The sequence below is a fragment of the Vanacampus margaritifer genome, chromosome 7 (assembly GCF_051991255.1).
Source record: "Vanacampus margaritifer isolate UIUO_Vmar chromosome 7, RoL_Vmar_1.0, whole genome shotgun sequence".
Taxonomy (NCBI): domain Eukaryota; kingdom Metazoa; phylum Chordata; class Actinopteri; order Syngnathiformes; family Syngnathidae; genus Vanacampus; species Vanacampus margaritifer.
The window spans coordinates 12,236,484-12,257,487 of record NC_135438.1 but is presented as its reverse complement, the minus strand read 5'-3'; the positions used below and the strand labels follow the sequence as shown (position 1 = coordinate 12,257,487).

The window sequence follows — 21,004 nt, the reverse complement described above, 5'->3', positions numbered from 1 at the left end:
TGGAGTTTTGCAAGAAACAATTTTCTTTAAAAAATAAATGTTAATGCTACATGAACACTTATAGTAAAAGGATATTGTATTTCTAGCTCGAAAGCACTTTTTTTACTTCTGTATTTCTCTTGTTCCCAGTGATGGAAAGGTCAGAAGGTTAATCAGATTGTGTTATTAATAACCGTGTTGCTTCTGTTGCAACACTTAGAACATGACAAAATATCCGGAAGTGTCTGTGGTTTGATGGCAGATGATGATTACCTGTTTCTTTTAAATATATTTTTATTTATTTTTTTATAAAAGGTTTGTGCTGTCAAGTTTTAGGAAAAGTCGTGGAAAATTGCCTAAAAAGGTTTCTGAACATGGTGTCAGTTCATACTTGACAGTTTAAAAAACTTTTAACAAGGTGCTTTTTATTTATTTTTTCCCCCCAAACAGATTGAGCACATGTATGCCATGGTTAAAGTGTTTGATGCACACAACTATCCAAAATGCGGTTGCCATCCAAAGTAGAAAAGACAAACGTCATTCTCTTGACTTTTACCCCCAAAAGCCCAAGTGCTTACCCAATTTAACACATTTCAGTTAACCCAGCTGTTTTATACAGCATTATATACAGTTGTGTTACAAAATAATACTGTTTTTTTTTTTTAATTAATTTATTTTTTTAATTGGTTAAGTTAAAAAGCTTTATTGATCTTGTCCGTGATGTTTGACTTCAATTATTTTGAACACACCGTGTGTGTGACTGGCAACTGCGCCAAATAGAAGTGATTTTTGTTTTTTTAAATTTGTGTAACCATTTTTCTAAATCAAAAGAGCCTTTACCCATCCATGTAGTCCAATAATGACTTTAGAGCTCTGTCAGATTTCGGATTCACCGTCCTTGATTTATTAAAAGTAACAGTTTGGCTGAACGAAGACGAAGATCATCTTGCTTTCCTTCTTCTGTCTTGTCTTTTATCTCCACGTTGAACTGCTCACATTTGTTGAGTTTTCTCCCTGCAAATGAAATGGATGCCAGCGTGCGCTGTGCAAATATACAGTACATTAGTCAAACTTCACTTTTGGGAATCTTCAATAGAGGGTGCTGGCCTCTAAATTGGCGGCCCAAGCCTTTAGCTCAGTGGTCAGGCCTCTCAACTTCCAACCAATGACACGGTGGAGCTGTGGGTTTGAAACCCAATTGGGAGGCACAGGGTCGCCACCGTTACACAAACATATCCTGCACAAAGGCGGGTGGTCCAGCGACTTGATACGATCTATCCATTCATAGTTAGCCTTAATCATTCCTTTTCTACAATGCTGACAAAGAAAATACTTAAGTACATACCTGGAATACTTACAGAGACCTTGCACACACAAATGGAAGGGTAGAGCTGCAGGGCACATCTTCCCAACATTTATTCACTGCAAACAAAATTAAATAGTCATCTCTTCCTCCGAGTATGGTGAATCACATACAAAGCAAGATTTCACCAGCTTTCAGTCATCATCAAACTGTTACTGACCACCACTATTCATCTGAAGACAGCACTGCGCCAGTTCGTTATCTGGTTGTAGGGGACACCAGAATCTGAACATCATTTGGGTACCGTCTGACCAGAACCAGGCTCCATTCTGTAAAAGTGATGAATCTGACCAAGTCCATCAGAAAAAAATCTATAAAAAATAATTACCATTTGACAACCTGTGCCTCCAAGCCAAGTGGGTGTTTGAGTTAGCGTCTTAAGGAATGTTTTTTCACCATCAGTGTGGACAGATGCCAGGTTTCCTCCTAAAAACTGGCAACGTGCCTAATCGGCCACACAAACACATTTTTTGCATGCACATCCAAGTCAATAACTTTAAACAACTCAACAAGCCATCTACAAACATCTGACCTGAGCCTCAACCCAGGTCTTGACTCTTGCCTCATAGAAGAAACACCGGTTATTGTGTTCGGTCCAGGCAAGTGGACAGACTGCTGCTGACGGGATCAGATGCCTTATTGATACTGATGGATTAACCGACCACATGTGCACTGATACTCACCCTGAGCTGAAGTCAGAGCCACAATGGCACAAAAAATTAAACACACAGTCAGCATCTTAGTGAAGAATTCAGATGTTGAAGATGGACCGAGAAAACCTGGTTATTCAAAAGGCTCACTTGAATCATAGTATTCTGGATAAGAAAGAAAACAAAAAAGTGTGTGAGTGCAAACCTGCAGCCGAGCGCTCCTCCTTGCTCTGGTGTCTTGTGTACATGAACAACTTGTGAAGAAGACCTACTCTTGAGCGGAAGTGTGTATTATTTAGTGCCTTCTAGTGGTGAACTAATAGAATGCAAGGGTTTTGAAGCACACACATTCCTTCCCGTGCCTCACCACGAGACCACATCAATTACTACCTATTTTGTGTGTGCGTGTGTGTGTGTGTGTGTGTGCGCGCGTGTGTACGTGCGTGTGTGTGTGTGCGTGTGTTTAATGGCGCATTAGTTCACACTCTCCATTTAACCTTCAAAAGCTTGGCGTCCATTAATTAATGGTTGTCTTTTAACGTTTGCGATTGGGACAACAAACTCATCGTCACTTCATATTTGTTAAGAGTGTGACCGTTTTCCTGTTTCACAATCCTGTACTTTGACGGTCATGTCACCAAACCCATCTAAGCGGACTTCATGTGTATGCTGCAGCTGCAGGCTAACAATAATATGGTTTGAACCCGAACGGTGTAGTTCTCATGATGGTTTGAAGCCAAACGTTAGTTTTTCAATGCTGGTGCCCTTGTACAAAAGAATAATATGATTCAGGAAACACCTCACTTGTACAACGTTATGGACATTGTCATAGCTCCTTTTATGGAAATGTAGAGGCTGGTGCTAACCGCTAAAAACAATGGACAGGGATATCGCAGTCCGAATCAATTTTATTTTAGGTTGGGGAAAAGCTTCAAAGATATTTAAGGATATTGACGTGACGCCAGAGAATTTAGCTTACTTTTTTTGTGTGCCGTATTGTAGCTACAAGATCAATCGTAATTTCTACCGTAGGTGGCAGTAATGCTCTCATTTTCAGTGTGCAGGGATGTCAAAACTCATTTTGAAATCAGAAGTCAAGATCAATAATTTGTTTAGTTATTGTTAAATTTGACTGTGATAACATAACAAGAACACGCATTCAGAGGGGCCTCTGGTGACATAAAAAGAGTCAAGTATGCCTTGTAATATTCTTTGGTCAACAATTTTAATATGATCATGTACTATCTAAATAATCCATGTATTGACTTTATGGATGGCCAAATTCATTTTTAAATGATACTTAAATAAGAATCCCTGTAATTTCACAAATGAATGAATTAAGGTATGAATGTAATAAATATATGACAAGAGTGGTAGTATTTATGATCTAGCCACACATTACAGGTAAATCGATATTCGTTTGACTTGTTTGTGTCACAGTGTAGTCACGGAGCGGCGTGACGTCTGTCGGCGTGTGGAGTAGAGGACCACGGCAGGAGTGCGGGTTAGACTGACATATTTTATTGTCCAAAATCAAATCAAAATGACAGCACGAACTCCGGGGGTGACAAACGGCAATGATCCCACGCCGACTGATCACCACCCGGGAATTAAATACACCCACACTAATTGGGGGACTAGTTACACCTGGGGCCAGGCACAAGTGGCTGAGGGCCCGGATTGGTTAACCCGCGGAAGGGCGGGAACCCACTCAGGGCCCTCAACCAAAGCCAGATCTTCCCAGACATGACAGTTTGATGGCCAAATCTCTGACAGCATCCCCAGTGTACAATTTGCAGATGCAGTGTCATGTTGCGCGTTATAAAAATGTGATCAAAAACAGACTTCAGAGGTATTTTTTTTTCAATGCTTCAGATTGTTTATTATTCTCAACAAATTATATTATAAATCTATTCCATCTCAATCACCGCAACTCTGCTCCACTTGGTCATCCCTTTTTCAGATTCATCCAGCCATGATCAGCCTTGATTATTCAGTTCCTTCAATGCTGAAAAAAAATTGTTTGTGTATCATTTAGCTTCAATTTCTTCACATGGGCAAAAACAGTCGGACAGGAGTCACTTACTTGGAATCCCCTAAAGCATCTTAACACATACAAATGGAAGGGTGTTGCTGCAGGCCACATCATCCCAGCATTTGTCATCTGGAGACAAAAATAAACTCTCATCTCTCCTTCACAATATGGCAAATCACATTGAGATTTTAATTTTTTTTTTAAGAAGAAAGAACTTACACAAAGTTAAGTAGTTATTCAACAAAAATGCGTTGAGCAGCATTCATCCTCGCAACTTTGAATAATCAAACAATGTGACTCACCACCAGAATTCATCTCCAGACAGCACGTTGCCAGGTCGTTGTCTGGTTTTAGTGGACACCAAAATCTCCTCATCATTTGTGTACCGTCCATCCAGAACCAGGCACCAGACTAGAAAAAAAAGCAATAATCACGTTGTATATGTAGATCCAACATATAAATATTGCATTCATCCAAAGTATGATTTATTACGGTTTGACAATCTGTGCCACCAAGCCAAGCGGGATTCTTCTGAGTCAGCGTTTGAACGAATGTATTGTCATCATCACTGTGTAGAGATGCAAGGTTCCCTCCTATTCCCTGGCAATGAGCCTACAGTGGGCACAGCCAGAGAAATGTCACACACACATCCAAATCAACAAATTGACAACAAGTCATTTAAAAAACATCGTATAATGACCTGAGCCTCAGCCCAGGTCTTCTGTGTTGCATCAAAGAAGAAACACCGGCCCGCGTTTTCAGACCAGCCAGGTGAACATTTTGCGGCATCTGTTCCGTTAGTTTGACAAATCAGAAGAAAATGGGTGAGTAGATATGACATTGATATCGACGGAATTACCGACCACATGTGCACCACCGATACTCACCGTCAGCTGTTGCCAGTGCCACAATGGCAAACAGAGCTAAAGACACAGTCAGCATCTTTGTGAAGAATTCAGACGTTGAAGACAATGGACTGAGAAAAAACCTTTCAATTCAAACAGAGTCATATAAAAGGCTGTGTGAATATAGCAGCAATTTGGATGAGAGAGAAGATGAAAAGAATGCCAGTCAGTGCAAACCTGCAGATGAGAGCTTCTTCTTCCTCTGGTGTCCTGTGGACAATGTGTGAACAAGACCTGCTTTATATACTGTCAGTTAACCTTCAAAACTGGGCATAGCTTCATTCGTGGGTGTCAATTTCGCAATTTCAACAAATCAAAGGTTGCTTCTTATTTGTCAAAGTAGTACCCTATTTACTGTTTTCACAATCAGAAACAGTGTTAGCCAAACATAAAAGACTGACTGTATAAAAAAAACAAAAAACAAATGAATATGTAACCGTACTTTTAAATTATTGTTCAGTGATTTGATAGGAATTATCATCATTTTTGTTTTTTACAGCAAATAAAAAGAATCTCAAATCAAGACCAACCTTTGTGCTAACTAACCTAGACTTGACCAGCTGAATGAATGAATTATTCAGTAATTTCTTCATGTCGAGCATTTGTTGAATTTGTGTAGCCTATTGGCCAATGAAGGGGGCTGGAAGTGAAAAAAAAAAGCGCTGTAAGGATTAGTAAGAACATTAATGTACAGTATGATTCGTTGTGAAGTTATGTATAGTTGCAGCAGTTCTGAACATCCAAGGGCTCCACCCCAACACTAACAAGGAGTGCCTAATAAACAGAATAAATATAAAATTAGCATTTACACTTCCTGATATAAAAGATGGTCCACTATGGAAGGATGAGGATTTTTGTAATATCTTGTTGGTAGACTTTGAGAATCATGAGGAGGTAGGTCAGTCAGCATCTTCGATCGAGGATGAGTCAAAAAGAGCAAATACACAGCAACATGCCAAGATAAATATCCTCCTCTAACTGGAAATTCTAACATTTGCTGTCAGGACTTTGTACATTTTGTTGTCACAAGAGCACATCCCAGCTGACTTTAAACTTTATTTTGGAGACTTTCATGTGTAGAATCCTGAAAAATGGAAGCAAGGGCCAGTGTGAAATTGTTTTAACTTAAATTTATCAAGCACGACAAATTTGTTAATCAAGCAGTTGCATGTTGTTTATATATTACAGTGTTTTTTTGTTACCTGAGCAGCTCTTTATAAGATAAATCATTTTGAAGAATATTTTGGGGTGGTCAAGACTCTGCAACCCACCAGAAATTATCAGCCCCTGCACAGTTGACGAATCCCATCTCTACATTCAGAACCAAAACAAGAGCACTCTGTCATATGTTGAGCATTTTAAAGCAGTTACAGAAATAATTAATATTAATCACATTAATTATTTGGACCCTGACACGAGCAGATAGTTAAGGAAACCTCCAAAACCATTTATGCTTGTCAAAATTAGTTATCTTTTTTTTCACCAGCTTTATGAATGTAAACGCTACTTTTTTAAATGTAAATATCAAATATTTTACATATTTGCAAATTTAGATCAGCTCTACAGAATATAAAACACATTTATGAGTCGTAAATATAATTTACTAGATGCCTCAAGCAGCTTAAACATTGATGGTGGGCCACACACTGGACTGACTTACAACACGCACTTGAACTCCGTTTTTGGTCCACTTTGAATAAACGAACCGCTCATTTGAACAGGTTTCCGAACGTTCGGAGTGCACTTCGGACATCCAATATGGTGGTTCTGTAGCAACGTACAATCAAACGCTCAAGGCGGAATTTACGTATATTTGTCTATGAGCACTTCTTGTACGACGTCATCTTCGTGCGACAACTAAGTCCTACTTCGCGCCAAGTAGCTGAGCGTTTTCCCTTTTCGAAAACAAACCTGGAACGCGGCGGGGAGACGTGTTCACAATGGTAACGTTGTAATTGTGGATCTTGCGTGTTCCGAAACCACAAACGGTTATGCCACAAAGGGATAACTTTTAAAAAAACAAAACTGTCCTTTGTCTCTCGTTAAATCCGTTCGAAGCCATCGCAACGTCAACCATGGAGCCGTTAGCTTAACTGATCAACTTTTGAGTTTGGCCCATAAACATTAGTGATGTTAAATGATTTAATTTCTGTAAAATCAGATGTTTTGTTTCCAACCCATTTGCAAACATAAGAGACCTCACGTCTCCGATTCAGTAAACGTGTTCGCGTTGAGTGTGTGGATTTCATTGCATCTCTGGCAGTCAGCGGCGCCTCGTAAAAAAGGTTACATTAAGGGTTCCTGTCCTGCTCATATGGTTTGATTTCTCACAGGACATCCGGCGATTCTTTGCACCATCAACACAGAAAGCGACTCCAAATGGAAACGTTAGCACGAAGAAGAATCCGCTTTCCTCAGAAAAAGAGTTGAATAAAAAGAAAGAGACCAAGGTAAAAAATTGACACAGACTTTACCTTTGGAATGGGTTATTATTGTCTCATGTATTTTCTTTTCTTAATGCCACAGATAAAAAAACAAGAAACAGGCGTGAAACGTCTGCCTGAAAAAAAACGGAAAAAACATGCAGTCATAGAATCAGGTAATTATGAGTCTGAGATGTACCTGTAATTTTCCTATCTCGTTTTGTGATGCTGACTTTGGTAAGTCTGTGGTTAACTTTTGCAAAAGTTGCAAAGACACTTTCAAACTGATAATAAAAACAATCAGCTACTACTGTTTCTTTTAAACAATTGTCTGAGATACAATGATTTTTTACATGCAGTATTAGAGAAATGGAAATTGTTCAAGTAATAATTAATACAAAGTGGATATTAGCTGTGACCGGCAACTCTCTTGCTAGCGCTATTTTGCCTTGAATCGCACAACAAATTACAAGAACATATTCTGTGCCAGTGACTGTACGGCTCATGCTATAATGGTTAAGGCGGTCACCCCGAAAGTGCAGTGTCCCAAATTTAAATCCCATTCTGTACTTCTTTTCTTTTTTTTTCTTCTTTTTTACACTGCAATTTCTTAAAAACAGCCCAAAAGCTCTGATGGTTATGTTAGGATTAGGCAGATAATGTCGATAATATTCTTTGTTTAGTAGGAAATAATAGGAAAACTTTGTGAAAAATTAAAATACACAGGAGGTGAAGTGAGGCAGAGACCACGCCCAATCCATGACTCGGTCTGGCGATTGACCAATCAGAGCTGTTCATGGCAAAAATACTTCTAGTAGCCATTCATGGCAAAATAGCTCTAGAAGGAGAGTTGTCAGTCACTGGAAAATATCCACTGCCAATTGCCAAAGTAGTTGAGCAACACGCCACAGCATATTTTCTTATTCATCCACCAACACCAATTTGCATTTTATTTCACTGACACGCTTGCTTTTTGGCCTGCTCAGACTCTGACTCAGAGGAACGAGAGAGGAAGTCCAAGAAATCGCCTAAGAAGAAGCAGAAGATCAGCAAGGCTGCACAGTCTCACAAGAAAGAGCCTGTTCAATGCGTCTTGGAAACAGGTAAAATGGTTGGTTGTCAGGGTTATGCACGTGTCCGCGCTTAATCTTCCACTTGGGTAACAATTAATATTGCTGGTGTCGGGCTGAAACCTTGTCCAGTACCTCCAAAATAGCCTCTGTCTTTTTTCAGGAGACCCCCCCCCCCCCCCCAAAAAAAAAAAAAAAACCATGGCATCTTTGTTCAACCATTAACATTGCATTATCAAAGAGAGCAAGCCATTTTCATCATTGGTCAATAATTTGTAATAAAATAAAATAAAATCCATGTGTGGACTGACCAATAGTACAGATTTTTTTAAATATGACATTTACAAAATTGTGAGTTATGAGGTTTTGTCTCAACACCAGCGATTTATATTTTGAATCAGACTTTGCCACTCATTGCTCTGTAAGTACAGTGGATATAAAAAGTTTACACACCCCTTTTCAAATGTCAGATTTTTGTGCTTCAATAATTTCAAAACTGTCCCAATGGCTGTTTTGGGAGTTTATTTGGTTTGTTTTATTTATAGCAGTTTGCAACACAGTGCATTTTCAAATGGAGGACTTTATTTGTAATTTTTTAAAATTAATTAATTTTATTTTGTAAGGTTAGTTATTTTGTTAAGTTATTTTAAAAACATACTTTTTTTGGGGGGGGGGGATTGTAGACTCAGACAGTGACAACTTTGAATCCTTGAAGAAATCTTCCAAGCACAATGGCACCTCCCAAAAGAGCAGGTCAAGTCCAGGTGTGAAAGAGGCTGCCGACTCTCCAATCAAGTCATCCTCTGTTCACTTGAAAACTGGAGCCAAACATCCTAGCACGCCTGTCACACCGAAGACGGCGCCGCCGCCTCCTCCGACCAAACAAACCCCCACCTCTGTATTTGACTACTTCGGCAACAAAAGCATCCAGCGCTCAGACAAGAAGCTGGTCGCCAGCACGAAACGGAAGACTGTGAGTAGTGACAAACATTTCTTCTTGACTTGTTCAACAGTCAATGTTTATTGTCGTTATCGAGCATAATGAAGGTTCCTAACAACTCATCTCATCCTCAGCCTGTCCAGGATACAGACGATCTGAGCGACGAGCAAATTGCTAGACAGCTGCAGATGCTTGAGGATGGCGAGGTAAATACCTGAAACAAAACCATGTACTAAAGGGGAGGCCATCCCAAAAATCTTCTTAAACCCCCTCATGGGACGGCCATTTTGTCAACTGCTGCCGCCTGTGAATGACGTCGCAGTTGCTCAGGTAACGAGCAATCACAGCTCAGTTTCACAAAACGGGATCTGTGACTGGCCATTACAAGAAACTGAGCAACTGTGATGTCATTTGAAGTTAAATTTGTTGCTGATTGGTCAGTACCGTGCAGCGAATAGATTTTTAAAGCTCAATTTTTGATGGAAAAGTTCAACAAATGTTGTATTAATGGACCATTAAGCCTAAAAGTTTGATTTCAATGCTGTTTAAACATGAAACAGATTGCAACCTGTTGTTAAATACGGTGGACCACAGATATAAGCCTGAAGTAGATTTCCATACAAATCTTACAGTGTACATGAACAAGTTCACTGATGAGTATTTTCTAAATTTGAGTTTCAACAAATCGCAATAATTGACTTATAGATTTGTATCTGGATTAATCGGTATCAAATGAAATTGTGATCTATGAATCGTGATACAGATCGAATCGCAAGCTACTAGGCAATTCACACCCCTAGTCAGTACCATTGTGAACTATAAGGACCCCTGTAATTGGCTAAATTATTGCTTTGTTGTCATTTGTGAGCATTCTTCAATATGACCATTAATTGAACATCCCAAAATGTCTCGATCTTGTTACAATGGTTCTGTAATGGTCTAGCCGCGTAATCCCTCCCCGTCACCATGTATAAAAATGTTCTTGGATTCAACCCATTGAGAATATGAAAATTCAAATTAAGCTTGAGGGTATGATTCTTTGGATTAATAAGAAATGTTTTCTCAAACGGGTGTTACTTAGCTGGAGAAGCAGATCCACGAAGATGAAGCTTTTGCAAGAACTCTTGGCATGCTGGATGCAGAGCCACAAGCGAAGAAGGTGATGACAATTTGAAGCAAGTAACAGTTACGTGTCAGAGTTTTTTCTAATCCAACTTGTTTGTCCCCCCCCCAGGTTCGTAAAGGCTTAGGGGGAAAAGATGAGGCATTCCCCAGAAAGAGGAATGCACCCAGCCCCTCAAAGAACAACATAGAGGACAGCATGTCGGAGGACATGATAGGTCCTTCACCCAAGAAAAGCCCTGCTCCAGTCAAACCCAGTTCCAAACTGGGGATGATGAAGAAAAGAGATGAAGAAAAAGATGCCGCGACAAAGAGCAGAGAACACACAACATTGAAAATCTCTCCCAAAAAAGAGCCACTGATGGTGTCAAGCGGTGAAAAGGGATCCAAAATAGGAGCCGCACTTAAAACATCTCCCGGTGAAGCAACGGTGAGCTGCAATTCATTCTATACGATCGGTATGGCGGGTTTGGCAAAAAAATAGCACGTTCCCTTTTGAAAAAGAAGCTTTTCCGAATTGTGATTAGTCATCAATGGTTGGATTCTTGTGGAGTATTTTGTAATATAGTAACGCGTAAAAAAAAATACTGCATTTCAAAGAAGGTTCACATGTGTTGAACACCTTATATCCAAATCTTAATGCACTGATTCATGTTCTCTCCGTCTCGTTAGAGCACAAGGCCCGATGAGGCAGACAAGAAGAAACTCAACACGTCTGCTTACAGGAATTACCTCAATCGAGATGGACCGCGAGCACTGGGCTCCAAAGAAATCCCCACGGTACTTCATTCAGGTCATCAGCCCCCTCGGGAGTGTTTTTTTAATTTTTTTATTATTTTTTTTGCGTTGCTCATCGCCGACTGTTGTGGCTGTCCCAGGGTGCCGAGAACTGTTTGGAGGGTTGTGTGTTTGTATTGACGGGCGTTCTGGAGTCGATGGAGAGAGATGACACCAAATCCCTCATCGAGCGCTACGGCGGCAAAGTGACGGGCAACGTCAGCAAGAAGACCACCTACCTGGTGCAGGGTCGAGACAGCGGCGTCTCCAAGCTTGAGAAGGTGGCCGACGTCTCATTTTTTTGTCCGACGTCGTGCTACGTTGCAACTGCACTTGTCACTTCAAGTGGCCGACAACGTGGTTGAACTTTTTAAAATGTGTATTACTTGGAATACTTGTAGAATTTTAGGCCAATTTTACTGTATTAGTATTCAAGTGTGTCTTCATTTTTGTTTGTTTGTGGTTCTGCTTAGGCGGAGAGTTTTGGTACCAAAATCCTTAGTGAGGACGATCTGTTGAAGCTGATTAGGACCAAACCAGGGAAGAAGTCCAAATATGAGATTGCTGCAGAAGCTGAGGTCAGCAGTCTGTATTATTTGATTTGATTTTTTTACGAACAGGTTTTAGCTAAGTTATATGTTTTTATTAGGGGTGTCAGGAGACATTAATATTTAACTCATGATTCATCTCAAATTTGATATCTGTTCCAAATGTACTATAACATATTTTTTTCTATTTTTACATACAAAAGTGTGGGGGGGGGGGAATTAACTAATAGAAATATGGCTGCATATTTTAGTCATTGATACAGTAATTTCATATTTATTTATAAACTTGAGTTAGTACCGTACAAAACGAGTGTGCTATTAATTTGTGTTGAGGTCATTTTTCTGCCACTGGATAGATTTATTGTATTTGTAAGATGTTGGTGACAGCGCAATGCATTTTTCTTTTCATATTTAAAAAGGATACTTGACTCATTGAGCCATTTTCAGCAATAAAAGGTTAATATTTTTGTCCACAATGAATTTGATAACTTCATTATTTTTCTTGTACAATTAATAACTTTAAAAGCAAATTTTCCCACTTGCTGTCAGTTGACGATGACATCACCTGTGCTGAGGAAGTAGGTACGACCAATCATGGCTCACCTTTTTCTGGGTTTGGTCAGCAAACTGAGCCATGATCGGTCGTTACATCAGCTCAGGTTATGTCCTCTTCAGTCGACAGTAAGTGGAAAACGTATTCTTATTCTAACTATTTCTATTAGTTTAACATTTTTTCCCACTTTTGTTAACAAGAGTATGAAAACCTAGATTTTTTCTTTATTGTATTAGATTAATTAATTAATTTGTGATTAATTGTGAAGTCATGTGATTAATTATGGAAAAAAAATTAATCACCTGACGCCCCTAATTTTTAATAATCTTTTCTTTAAAAAAAAAGATACATTATTTGTATTTTTTTTAAAGAAAATATTATAAAAAATTAGGGGCATCAGGCGATTAAATCTTTTAATCGTAATTAATCAGATGACTTCACTAGTTAACTCACGATTAATCACAAATTTTATATCTGTTCTAAATGCACCAAAAACATTTTTTCTAGGTTTGCATTCTCTTAACAAAAATGGGGAAAAAAATGTTAATCTAATAGAAATTGTTCGAATGAATTTTTGACGTCTGTAACTGTAGGTAATAATTGTACATGAAAAATAATTAATTTGCCAAATTCATTCTGGATAAAATATTAACTTGTTGCTGCTAAAAATAGCTCAATGAGTCAAGTATCTCCATTGGTGGTCATTAATCGCGAGTAAAAAAAAAAATAAAATAAAAAATAGTGGCATTAAAGGAACTCAAAATTAACACACTAATTTTGACACCCCAGATTTTTATGATTTCCTGTTTGTATTAATTTCATCATTTAGAGCAAAGCCTCAAAGACCTGGACTCCTCCGGGCCCAACCTCAAAGACCACCCCTAAAGCTTCAAAGATCTCTCCCTCCAAAGGCAACTCCAAGTCCCCTCACACTCCGAGTCCCTCAAAGACTGGACGGACAAGCATCCGCACCGCCAAAACCACAAATGGCGCAACCCCTCCCGGAAGAGGCTCAGCTCAAACTGCTCGCAGGGACTTGGGCCTTTCTTCCTCCGCCTCCTCATCCTCATCCTCTGGCCCGCGCCCAATGATGAAATCAGTAGAGGAGGAAGGTGCCAGTCTGCTGTGGGTGGACAAATACCGCCCGTCCTCTCTGAAGGCTGTGATAGGCCAGCAAGGGGACCAGAGCTGCGCCAACAAGCTGCTGCGATGGCTGCAAAACTGGTACAAGCATCACAGCGCCGGTGCCCCCAAACCACCAGGTAACTTGCCGCCTTAACTAGTTTGTTCAGAGATGTTTGGGCACAAAAAAACCCCAAAACAAATCATTCACTTGTTTTTTTTCTGAAAGTGGTTATGTGCCTTTTGTTTTCTGTCGTGTAGTTGCCCGATTTGGCAAATTTGGTGCGGGAAAGGATGATGGATCGGGATTCAAAGCTGCTCTGCTTTCCGGACCGCCGGGTGTGGGCAAAACTACTACAGCGGCGCTGGTCTGCGAGGTGCGTCATAGAAAGGATAGCGTTGCATTCAGCATTGTTGCGACTGTGACTTCATATACTGTGGGACGGTCCAATAGGAGTTGGGCTTCAGCTACGTGGAAATGAATGCGAGTTGCACTCGCAGCAAAACCAACCTGAAGGAAGTGGTTGCAGAATCCCTCAACAACACCAGCATTGAAAGCTTCTATAAAGGTAAACTCCATTTTTGCTTCCTTTTGTGCAGCCATTTTCACTGAAGCAACCCCCGTCACTCCGGCTGTTGGGGCACTTAAAACAATGAACTCATTCACTGCCATTGACGGCTATAGACGTCAACAAGAGTATGAAAACCTAGAAAACATTTTTTTATTGTACATTTAGAAAATATATCAAATTTGTGATTAATCGTGAGTTAACTAGTGAAGTCATGGGATTAAATATGAAAAATTCCAAATTTTTAATAATCTTTTCTTCTTTTTAAAAAGAAAAAGTAATTTAATTATTTTTTATTTTATTTTTTATTAAAAAAAATAAGAAAAGATTATTAAAAATTAAGGGCGTCAGGCAATTTATTTTTTAAACTATAATCAAGAGCATGACTTCACTAGTTTATTCACGATTAATCACAAATGTTATATCTGTTCTAGATGTACAATAATAAAAATGTTTCTAGGTTTTCATACTCTTGTTAACAAAAGTGGGAACATTTTAAACTAATAGAAATAGTTTAAATGAATTTTTGACCTCTATAGCCGTGAATGAGTTAAAATGTAACGTATTTATAAATTTTTTGGATTAAGTGAGTTAAGAAACATAATCCTGTTCATTCATGCAATAATGGCCTTACTTGTGGTCCAGGAAAAAAAATAGAAGGGTTTGTTTTATGCTTGAATCTGTCATTTATGTTACTTATAAAACTTGGTTTTGAAACCGCTTGAAAAGCTGTTAACCTGACAAATGATGCTGGTTGACTTGCCAATTGTTTACATTTCCTGCTATGTTAGAACGTAAATGGGAAACCAACCCCCAATTTTTTTTTTTTATAATTTCTTTACAATAATATGTTGTATGTGCCCCCACTATTGATGGAGTTAAAGAGCAAAAATCCACCCGTTTTTAGCCATCTCATGAGGCAGCCATTTTTTACCATTTGGTGTTGAATGAAAATGACTTCACAGTTGCTCGGGTATCAACCAATCATGACTCAGCTTTAGAAAACAAGTGAGTCGTGATTGGTTGTTGCCTGAACAACTGTCATGTCATTTTCAGTCGACACCAAGTGGCAAAATGGCCGCCCCCGAGATGAGGGGGAAAAAAACAGGTGGGTTTTGCTGCTTAATACACATTCCACAAATGCATTATTATGTATAGTTCTTCTTAATACAAAATGTAAAATATTTGTGGAAGCAAAAGCAATACATAACATATTGGCTGTACTGAAGTCTCATGAAATGAGTAATACATACAATGTTGATTGTTGAATCAGGGATGATGTGAAGTTAGTTGTGTTCAGTTTACACGGGGCCATGTGATGCTTCATGACTGTATGGTTGGTAGGCACTTCCCAGAAGGTCAGCGCGAAGCACGTCTTGATCATGGACGAGGTGGATGGCATGGCGGGCAATGAAGACCGGGGCGGTATGCAGGTACACGCACGCGCATTGCTTCACGATTCATTCACTTTACCAGCACCTCTGCTCCAGCTCGATGCTGACAAGCGTTTGTGTCCTCCCACAGGAATTAATCGGCCTCATCAAAAATTCCAAGATTCCCATCATCTGCATGTGCAACGATCGCAACCACCAGAAAATCAGATCATTGGCTAATTACTGCTTCGATCTGCGCTTCCAGAGGCCGCGATTGGAGCAGATCAAGGTGAGAACTTAAATATGTGCCTTGGCGCAATAAAAGTTTATATATATATTATATATATATATATATATATATATATATATATATATATATTATATATTATATATATATATATATATATATATATATATATATATATATATATATATTATATATTATATATATATATTATATATTATATATATATATATATATATATATATATATATATATTATATATATTATATATTATATATATATAATATATATATATATATATATATTATATATTATATATATATATATATATTATATATTATATATATATATATATATTATATATTATATATATATATTATATATTATATATATATATATATATTATATATTGTATATAATATATAATATATATATATTAGGGGTGTTAGAAAAAATCTATTCTGCAATATATCGCGATATTACAGAGCGCGCAATTCTCAAATCGATTCAATATGCGGCCGAATCTATTTTTAAACATCAATTTTTTATGGGAATTTTCAACAAAACGTCTTACTTGGGGTTAGGATTTACACATTAGACATGGAAGAATGTTATAATAATGGAACATTAAGCCTTAATATTTTATTTCAGTGCTGTTCAAACATGAAACAGACTGCAACCTGAATTTTCAGACAAGTAAATACATTTTCATACAAATCTTACCGTATACATTTACAAGTTTACTGATTATTTTCTAAATTTGAGTTTTTAAAAAAAATCGCAATAATCAATTTATAGATTCGTATCGGGATTATTCGGTATAGAATTGAATCGTGACCTATTAATCAAATCGCTAGGTATTAAGCAATTCACACCCCTAATATATACAGTATATATATATATATATATAATTTTTATTTATTTATTTTTACTTTTTGGGATGATGGTATTTAGTTTGTATTTATTACTGTATTGTCTAACTTTCTAAATGTTGACCTTTTCTGCCGCCTTTCTTCAGGGCGCTATGATGTCCATCGCTTTCAAAGAAGGAATCAAGATTCCGCCTCCGGCACTTAATGAAGTCATCTTGGCATCCAATCAAGACATCAGACAGGTTTTAAAAAAACACAAACAAAAAACAATCACGATCGGTAATATGGTTTGAAGTCATTCACAGCTGAAAATGTGCCGGCCGCATTTTCCTCAGGTGATCCATAACCTCAGCATGTGGTCGGCCAAAGACAAGGTGCTGACCTACGACCAGTGCAAGTCTGACGCCGCCAGCGCCCGCAAGGACACTAAGATGGGGCCCTTTGACGTGTGCCGGAAGGTGTTTGCCGCCGGCAAGGAGACGGCCCACATGAGCCTCATTGACAAATCGGATCTCTTCTTCCACGACTACTCGCTAGCGCCCCTCTTTGTCCAAGAGAATTATCTTCACGTTCGGCCTGCCGCTGCTGGGTGAGGCTCACTTCAACACTTTTAACGCTCACACGATCGCGGCAATTGACGAAGCTGCGCTCCTTTTAGCGGCGACGCAAAGTCTCACCTTGTGCTGCTCAGCAAGACGGCCGACTCTATCAGTGACGGAGATCTGGTGGACCGGCGCATCCGCTCTGGCCAGAACTGGTCTCTGCTACCCACGCAGGTACTACACTTTTCATACGTTCATTTGAATTTGTGTCGAAGGTTTAAAGAGAAAATAAATGTCTTACAAATTTGACACACCACAGAGAAGAGTGTTGCTAACAAACCTGCTAAATTTGAATAATAGGGGGAGGGGACACATAATTAAAAAAAATGTGGCGTCAGTGTTAATATTTCTGTAGTAAACCAGTTAGCATGTTAGCTAAATTATCATGACATGATGCATATAGAAATTTCAAACATCACCGGTGGTCTTAACGCCACAAGTAACATGTATACCACATATAACCTCGAGGCTTACAGGCGGTTTAGGGGTTCCTGGTGAACTTGTATCCATGAGTATTGCCTTTAGCCAACAGAGGGCGCGCTTTCCTCTCTTGAAAAGCTGGAAGGCGTTCTCTCGCTCAAAGCCCCGCCCCCCACAAACAAAACACTGCCAATAAGTTGAAACTGAAAAAAGAGCTGAGAAACTGAAAACTTGTGACAGTTAAAAATTTTTAAAAAAAAAGTAATAATCTGCAGATTGGCATTGAAAAAGACATCATAATACAAAAAACAAAAGCTTTAAGAAAAATGTCTATATTTTATTTTTCAATACAACCTTCTGCAATGCCAATACTTGTTTTAATGACATTTTTTTTTCAATACCAAATCTTACTGTCAGTGTTGTGGCTCCATAGAAGGGGCGACTCAATCTGTACATCAAAATGTTTCATGCGGCACAGTTACAGCCTCGCCCCCAAAAAAAATGAAAATGAAAATTGAAATGGTGAAAAGCCGTTTAATGCAACTTTTCCACAATTTAATACAGCATACTGCAGTTCTCAGTTTTTGCATATATTTTCAGAAATTGTATTTAGTCATGTGTTTGTGGAGCCTAAATGGAGGGCAGGGCTCAAGTTTTTTTTTTTTTTGTGGCCTATAAACTCCCCACAAAAGGAAAATTCTCAGTACAGTACAAAAGTTTTGTAAATGAATATTGGGGGGTTCCCCAACTGTTTATATGGGATTGTAGATAGTGACCAGATGATGCTGAATCTAATACTTGTGTCTTTATGTGTTTGTTGGTAGGCCATCTATGCCAGTGTCATCCCGGGCGAACTCATGAGAGGTTACATGAGTCAATTCCCGTCTTTCCCAAGCTGGCTGGGCAAAAACTCGTCGGCAGGCAAACATTCCCGCATCGTCCAAGACCTGACGTCGCACATGGCTTTGAAGTGAGCGCGAGGCACCGTGCTAGGCGCTTTTGTTTCCCGCCCGGGGTGCTGAAGGTGTCTTGTGCGCTGCAGGACGATGAGCAGCAGGCAGGCGGTGAACCTGGACTACCTCCACTTCCTGCGGCAGGCCCTGCTCAGCCCGCTCCAGAAGCTGGCGGCAGAGGGCGCCAGTCGGGCCGTGCGGCTGCTGGACGATTACCAGCTGGTCAGGGAGGACGTGGACAGCATGATGGAGATCGCTTCGTGGGGCGGGCAGCCGGACCCCTACTCCAAACTGGACTCCAAGGTCAGCGAGGGCTGCCAGAGGCTTGATTTAGCAGTGATTCTCAGTGTGGCGTGGGCTCCCTCTAGTGGTGTGTGAGAGAATCACTGCATAGGTTCAGTTGCGTTTAACTTTTTACTACAAGTGCATTTTTATCTCTCCCCAAAAACTTTTTGGGATACGGTTTAAAAAATATATATATATATATTTGAATCATTATTGTTCCACGTCCAACTCTGCATAATGTTACTATTACAAGTGGCTTACAATCATATTAGATGTACTGTCCACAACCAGTCAAAGAAACATTTTCTCATGTTGTTAAATGAAAGTGTCTCCAGACTTTTGACTGGTTAGCTTGATTCCAACATTATGCAAAAACTCCAAAGATGTTACAGTAATTATAAACTTTCAAACAATTGGCACTTTAACTAACATATTGCAGGCTTTTCAGACTAAATGATGGCATTTTGCCCATAAAATTAGCTCCACACTCAATTATTAATCTTTTTTTTTTTTTAATTTGATTTGATTTTAACTCATTCACTGCCATTGACGGCTATAGACGTCATCAATTCATTTTAACTATTTCTATTGGTTTAAAATTTGTTTCCACTTTTGTTAACAATATATATATATATATATATATATATATATATATATGTATTTTTTTATTTTTTTTTAAAGAAAAGATTATTAAAAATTAGGGGCGCCGGGTGATTACAATTTTTAATCGCATGACTTCACTAGTTAACTCACGATTAATCACAAATTTTATATCTGTTCTAATACAATTAAAACATTTCTAGGTGTTCATACTCTTAACAAAAGTGCAAAAAAAATTTAGACTAATAGAAATAGTTACAATGAATTTGTGACGTCTATAGCCGTCAATGGCAGTGAATCAGTTAAGTTCTCTATCAACATACTGTACGGTGACCTTGAGTCCCAAAAAACGCGCCTCTAAATCTAATTTATTCTTATTATTATTAATCATTTCTCTTCAATTATGTTTTTAAGACTGTTTGAAGCCAAAATTGATTGCACAGTCCTACTGTACTGTATTAATATTAATGTACTGGTAGATATCAACCATGACAGGCCAGTAGATAACGCCCCCCCCCCCCCCCCCCCCCCCACACACACACACCCCAAAACGTTGCTTTTCTTCCTTCCAGGTGAAAGCAGCGTTCACCAGGGCGTACAACAAGGAGGTTCATCTGACACCGTACTCCCTGCAAACCGTCAAGAAGGGACGGCGCGCCGGCGGCGGCGAAGAGGCTGAACTGGAAGCGCAGGACACTGAGAAGGACACCCCAGTGTCCGAGGATGAGGGGGACAGCCTCACTGTGGACGCTATGATCAAAGTAAGTTCAATAAAACCGTGCTTAATTGATCCCATCTGATATGATGTCTTATGTGTTTTCTTCCCACAGAAGAAGAAGACCAAAGCCACCAAGGAGTCCAAGAAGGAAAAGGTGGAGGATTCTGGGAAAGGCAAGGGCAAGGGCAAAGGCAAGGGCAAGGCTAAAAAGTGACTGCTGAGCTAAATGCTAAGCTGAGTGTGAAGCTACATCCTGGCCATGACCACTTCCTGCCCTTTTTCCATTTTTAAATGCCTCCTGCGCATTATCTTATCAGTATATCTGATCATGTCCGTGTGGGCGGAGCTCCAAATCATGCAACTGCTGCTTAAGAGTGTAACAACGTTACAGGAATGCTTTTGGCTCCTCACTCAGCACTCCCACCTTTTTCTTGTACATGTCCTTTTTTTTTTTTTTTGTAAAAATAGAGATATATTCCACTTGTGTATTTGTTGTTGTTGATATTCTGCATTTTAAGATCCTAATACTGTATGGTCATTTTGATAAGGATATTGTTGGAGCAATAACGTTGTAAATTCATGGTTGGGCAAAAAATGTCTTTCATTCCAACAGGAATGAGTTTGTGCCCAAAAGATGTTGGGTTCAGGTTCGTAGGGGCGCCAGAATTTGGGATTCATAGTTTGACATTTACACGTCATATAAACAGGACGTAGTGATGGTGTCACAGCTTTTAAGCCCAGCTGACCCGTCTACATTCGTTTCCTCATTACACGCTGCAGGTGCGTATCATTTGCGACTTGAAGGCCACTGGCGGCATCCTTTCAGACGCTTATGCTTCTTCAGCCATAAATAACGGACGGGGGTCACTCGGCTTGGCAGC

At 39.2% G+C, this 21,004-nt stretch overlaps 2 protein-coding genes across 2 annotated transcripts; one reads left to right on the top strand and one right to left on the bottom strand.

Annotated features, from left to right (window-relative positions):
* Positions 1-3,491: 3,491 nt before the first annotated feature.
* Positions 3,492-5,201, bottom strand: LOC144055489 (type-2 ice-structuring protein-like). The gene is made up of 7 exons (XM_077571484.1): positions 5,110-5,201; positions 4,915-5,015; positions 4,728-4,816; positions 4,520-4,639; positions 4,330-4,438; positions 4,079-4,156; positions 3,492-4,000 (listed from the first exon to the last, which is right to left on the bottom strand). The coding sequence occupies exons 2-6, from the start codon at positions 4,967-4,969 to the stop codon at positions 4,089-4,091; spliced, it is 441 nt and encodes a 146-aa protein (XP_077427610.1). The 5' UTR covers positions 4,970-5,015; positions 5,110-5,201; the 3' UTR covers positions 3,492-4,000; positions 4,079-4,088.
* Positions 5,202-6,766: 1,565 nt separating this feature from the next.
* Positions 6,767-20,891, top strand: rfc1 (replication factor C (activator 1) 1). The gene is made up of 23 exons (XM_077571476.1): positions 6,767-6,875; positions 7,266-7,382; positions 7,459-7,531; positions 8,342-8,458; positions 9,109-9,398; positions 9,500-9,571; positions 10,447-10,524; positions 10,600-10,917; positions 11,160-11,267; positions 11,366-11,545; positions 11,738-11,842; positions 13,195-13,627; positions 13,749-13,864; positions 13,942-14,056; positions 15,401-15,489; positions 15,581-15,718; positions 16,692-16,787; positions 16,881-17,134; positions 17,204-17,321; positions 18,392-18,537; positions 18,610-18,823; positions 19,978-20,166; positions 20,236-20,891. The coding sequence occupies exons 1-23, from the start codon at positions 6,873-6,875 to the stop codon at positions 20,335-20,337; spliced, it is 3,471 nt and encodes a 1,156-aa protein (XP_077427602.1). The 5' UTR covers positions 6,767-6,872; the 3' UTR covers positions 20,338-20,891.
* Positions 20,892-21,004: the final 113 nt, after the last annotated feature.